This window comes from Alosa sapidissima, chromosome 5 (genome assembly GCF_018492685.1).
Source record: "Alosa sapidissima isolate fAloSap1 chromosome 5, fAloSap1.pri, whole genome shotgun sequence".
Lineage (NCBI taxonomy): Eukaryota > Metazoa > Chordata > Actinopteri > Clupeiformes > Clupeidae > Alosa > Alosa sapidissima.
In genome coordinates this window covers 25,001-30,000 of record NC_055961.1, presented here as the reverse complement: position 1 = coordinate 30,000, position 5,000 = coordinate 25,001, and the positions used below count along the sequence as shown (strand labels likewise).

At 55.5% G+C, this 5,000-nt stretch overlaps 1 protein-coding gene across 1 annotated transcript in view; it reads left to right on the top strand.

The window, feature by feature from the left end:
- The window catches only part of LOC121708909, a 5,990-nt gene that overhangs the window by 161 nt on the left and 829 nt on the right, over positions 1-5,000 (top strand). The window contains exons 2-12 of the mRNA XM_042091864.1: positions 649-1,181; positions 1,295-1,425; positions 1,508-1,579; positions 1,654-1,781; positions 1,903-2,345; positions 2,458-2,779; positions 2,872-3,640; positions 3,747-3,959; positions 4,080-4,393; positions 4,492-4,745; positions 4,830-5,000. The exon at positions 4,830-5,000 is cut by the window's right edge and continues 81 nt beyond it. Of these exons, the coding sequence (XP_041947798.1) occupies positions 652-1,181; positions 1,295-1,425; positions 1,508-1,579; positions 1,654-1,781; positions 1,903-2,345; positions 2,458-2,779; positions 2,872-3,640; positions 3,747-3,959; positions 4,080-4,393; positions 4,492-4,745; positions 4,830-5,000 (3,347 nt within the window). The 5' untranslated portion in view covers positions 649-651. The remainder of the gene's footprint in view (positions 1-648; positions 1,182-1,294; positions 1,426-1,507; positions 1,580-1,653; positions 1,782-1,902; positions 2,346-2,457; positions 2,780-2,871; positions 3,641-3,746; positions 3,960-4,079; positions 4,394-4,491; positions 4,746-4,829) is intronic.

Sequence of the window (5,000 nt, the reverse complement as noted above, 5' to 3'; positions counted from 1 at the left end):
CATTACCATTTAAATGACTTTAATGTATCTGTCAAATCGTGACAAGAAAAAAAGCGAAATATGCATAAAACTAAGATCTGAAAACGGTCTTTGTAAAAAAAACGGTCTTTGTAAGCTGTGATATAAATGTTGTAACGAAATTCGAAGCTTAAATACACACATTTTATGTTTAAAGTGTAACCGCAATCGTTTCCAATAGGAATGAATGGAAAACACAGCCTCCTAACGAGACGTGTACAGTTCGGAATAAACCATAAAACTATAATCGGACGACGTTTTTAACTTTCTTAGACCCTTGGGTAGCTGTGATATAAATGCTGTAACGAAATTCGAAGTGTAAATCTGTGTATTTTGTGATTAAAACGCAACCGCTATGTTCCTTTGGCGGTATGTTAAGTTAACGTTAATGGGTGGGGGGGCAGGGCAATAGGTCACTGTCCAGCTACTGTAAAACCTAATGGTCTGATATCCTAATATTATCATTGACATTGAAAGTATTATCCCAACACCCCTAATGGGCTGATATCCTGACATTAACATTGATATTAACAGTATTATCCCAACACCCCAGGGGAGGCAAACAGGTAATGTGTATTAAAAGTACAATTGTGAAGTCAGTGAAGTGTTTTGTTTCTTCTTATCTTTCAGACAATGTCTTTCCACCCCGTGTTTCGCTTTGAGCCCTCGTCCTCTGAGCTCACCCTTCGGCCCTCTGCAGCCGCTGAAATTTTTGTCAAGCAGGGCTCTGCCAGTGGCGGGCAGGTGAAGAGGGCCGATGTGGTTCGAGCCGAGGCGAGGGCAAGAGCCTGGGCGAAACACGGGGACCTCAGCGAGCAAGCGGTGCTGGCCGAAAGTGAGCTCCAGATCGGCCAGCACCGCGGCCAAACCTTCCAGTGGCTGCTGAGCAACAACGTGGGGTTCGCCGTCAAGATCTTGGCGTCCCACCAGAAGGAGAGAGAGGGAGGGGACACCACAACTACGCCCCAGATGCTCAACAAGGACGCCCTTGCCTCCTACGCCGGGTTGTACCCACCCATGGTGACGGCCGTCGCCAGGCGTAGGTTGTGCGAGGGCTCCTTGTCTGCAGGGGCGGGGCTGGGCGACACGCTGGTGGGGTTTGGTGCGCACAGCCATCGCACCTTAAAGTCCCTGTATGACGCGCGGGACCAAGAGAGTCGAACGTAAGTAGTGTGTGTGTTGATTTTGATTGTTGTGTTGTTGTGTGTGTTGATTGTGTGTGTGTGTGTGTGTTTTTGCTGATTTTGTGTGTTTTCCCCCCTTTGCTCTGTTACAGCTACGTGGCATGGATACGCAAGCAGAAGGTGGGAGCTCGGTCCAGGATGGAGGCCCTGAAAATGTATGTGCTGGCTCGGGACAAGGAGCCCAAGACCGCACCTGAGCCAGCACATGTCCTCCCACCACCAGGTAACAGCACCGTCTACAAAACAGCCTGTGAGGTGCTTTTCACAACACACCAGTGCTTCATCATGTTATTCTTTGCCTCCAGGCGCCTCCTCCTCGGACCCGAGCGACACTGAACTGCTTGCTGCCGCCTTCGAGGTCGACTCTCTCCCTCCCCGTAAGTATACATTTTATTGTAAATACACTTGTAATGCATGTAATGCAAGTACTAATGCTGATATGTGTTGTCAGGCACGTACAGGGACGCCCCACCAGCCGCCCCACCAGCCGTGGTCCCCTCTTCCTCTCTCTCCTCCTCTCAGCAGCCACTGGAAGGACCAGGAGTGGTGGCTCTTCAGCAGACTGCCTCCGGCAAAGAGGTATGTATGATGTGTGTATGTATATTGTGAGGGTGTGTGATGTGTGTGTTTGTGTGTGTTTGTCTGCTGCACATTCAGCTCACTAACTGTGTGTCTCTGCTGTCTGCTGTGTGTGTTTCAGCTGCTTCCCCTCAGCTGGAGGCAGACGCTGCCTGAAGAGCAGCAGGAGTGGGTGGGCCGGGCGCTGTTCCGGAGGGCAGCCGATGGGAAGGTTGCCCTCACGACACAGCTGAAGCTGTGGTGGTATCCACCAGGCGCCCGGCCCCTCTACACGCAGCCCCCCGCCACAGCCCACGCCTTCTTCCAGCGCCCATTCTTTCTGTGGATGCCCTACAGGATGTGGGCATACCACCTGACGTGCCCTGCCTGTGGGCGCAAACTAATGGGCGCTGGACTATACAGGACCGTCCGGAGGGTCCTGGACAGGAGTGGGTGGTACCACATGGGTACAGAGTACCTTCAGTGCCCCTCCTGTCACAAGAAGGTCGCGGGCTGGTCGCAGGACATCTTGGAGCAGCTGGACATCGCGCATCGCGAACAATTTCCAGCTGTTCTGACGTACAAGTATGTCACTTTAAGTCATTTAACATTCACTCAACATGCTTTTTTTTCTGTTGATTGTTCTCTGTACTTAACTATATTTGTCTGTATTCTCTGTGTTCTGTTTCCATCACAGGTTGTCCTGCGACAGAGCGGTGATTGGGCTGCTAAAGGAGCGCACCTTGGGCAACGGTGTGGCTCGCCTCCGCGCCTCCCTGGTGGAGCAGCACACCAGGGAGTGGATGGCGCGGTCGATCCAATATCTTTCCGTGCTCCGCAAGCTGAGGGCACCTGGAGCGGCACCACAGGAGGTGTCGCTCCCGGACATCATCAAGGTGCCCGGACTCACCTGGCTCGGCGGGGTCTACGTCCGTGAAGCCATGACCAGGCTGGACGAGACCAGGGCCAGAGTGACGTCCATTTTTGGCGATCTTCTTAAGATGGACTCCACGAAGAAGGTGAGATTTCTCTCTCCACTGTGCCGTTACCTTGTATAATGTTACTGTGGTGTGCCGTGTGTCTAACTGTGTGTTTGCGCTGTGTCTTGCAGATCGCCAATAAGCTTGCGGGCGGTGCCGCTGGCTCGGCCGCCTGGGTAACCAATGTTGGCAACGAGTACGGGCAGGTACTCGTGTCCGTCCTCACTGCAGCCGAGGGGGACGGACTGACCAACATGGCGGCCGGCCTGATGGAGCGGTACCGCAAAGCCGGAAAGGCCCCTCCAAAGGTCATGTACGTTGACCGGGACTGCTGTGTCACCGTGGGAACATCGGCAGTGCACAAGATGTACCACGAGTGGCACGAGCTGGTGGTCAGGCTTGACGTGTGGCACCTCATGCGACGCTTCGCGAGGGGTGTCACCACAGACAGCCACCAGCTCTATGGCCTCTTCATGGCGAGGCTATCCTTCGCCATTTTCGAGTGGGACGACGAGGACGTCGCCCGCTTGAGAGAGGCCAAGCAGTCCGTGGAGGGGCGGGACGCCCACATCAAACTGTCAGCCAAGGAGCTCGCTCGCCATTGTCGCCGCCGTACGAGGGGTGCGGCGGAGACAGAGCGGCTCCTCCGGGAGGTGCTGGACACTTTCTCGGGGCTGACGGACACCATGGGCGTCCCATTGATCGACCGCGCCCGCATGGAGGAGATCTGGAGCACGCAGCGCCGCCACCTCGACTGCATCCAGGACCCAGAGGGGGTGGAGCTGTACACCAAGACGGGTGAGGTCACCAAGGGTGGTGTGAGGCTCCCCGTCTTCAGGTGTGCACGAGGCTCCACTTCCCTGGAGTCCTTCCACCTGCACCAGTGCCGCTTCATACCAGGTAAATCTTTTTTCACCACATTTACATGTGTTGTTGTTGTTTTGTGTTTTTGCTTTTCACTAACTCTTTGCTCTCTCCCCCCCATGTTTTTTTTTATGTTTTCCAGGTACAACTGCAAGTGATGTCCACTTTCAGGTGTACCTGCTGGAGGGCCTGGTGCGGTGGAACGAGGACCGCGGCAGAGCGGCAGTCGAGGGAGGACAACGTGCGGCGCTGCGTTGCTACAGTGCCCAACTGCAGCACAGCTTCAACCAGCTGGCCCAGGAGTTCAAGGGGGTCACGCTGGTTGAATCCTACACGGAGCCCAGGGAGTACACAGGTACAGAGAGATCAGCGACAGACAGTGTTTGCTGCTGCTGCTGTCTTGTGGCATCTGCTAATGTGTGCGTGTGTCTTTCCCTCCCTCTCTCTCTCTCTCTCTCTCTCTCTCTCTCTGCAGGGGAACTCTTAGGGGTGGAGTACCTGTACTCCCAGACAAACGCTGTGCTGCAGGATCTGGGGGATCCCGACGCTCCGGATGGGACAGACGAGGCCGAGGAGGAGGACGGCACTGACACTGATGAGGGCTTCCAGGAAGAGGAGGAGGAGGAGGAGCCAGAGGAGATCAGTCTCCTCGCCTACCACAGCGCTCTCCTCCAGGAGCCCCACAGAGTCGGAGAGGCCTCGTCATCCCAGTCGGGACCCCCCCACCCACCCCACCCACCCCCCGGCGACGACAGGATGGAGGTGCAGCCGGTTGAGGAGGAGGAGGAAGTGAGTGCACAGCTGCCTTCTAACATTTCATATTCCGAGGTTGTATGCTTGCTGTGTTTGCTCATGTGCTGTGTCTTGTGTGTTGTGCTTTCTTTCAGGACGTCGTTGGGCCAGACGGTCACCTCGGCTACCATCACGTGGTGGCCCTGGCCCATGCCCTCGTGGAGCTGCGTCACCACGCCTTCGTCACACAGCGTCAATCCAGAGAGGTGGTCGCTCTCTGGGACAAGCTGGCGGACCGTGACAAGGCGTCGGTGACCTTCCCCCCCCGCCACCAGGACAAGCTGGTCAAAGGCCGCTTTAAGACCAGCAACAGGCACGCTCACACGCCAGGGGTGGACAGTGTGAAGCGGTAAGCAGTCACTGCATTAATAATTTAGTTTTTTTAGAGCCTGCTATAGTCAGTCACTAACACTTTCGCTCTCCCTCTCTCCAGTGTCGTCCTGGGTCAGGGGGCGGGAGCGGCACAGTCTCCTAAAGCCAGCAGGCTTGTCGAAGCCATCATGCTGGAGCTGTGCCGCGTACACAGCCACGAGGGCACGACGCTCGCCGGGGTCCGCATCAACCGCTGGGGTGCCGTCATGAGGGACTATAAGCAGATCCAGGA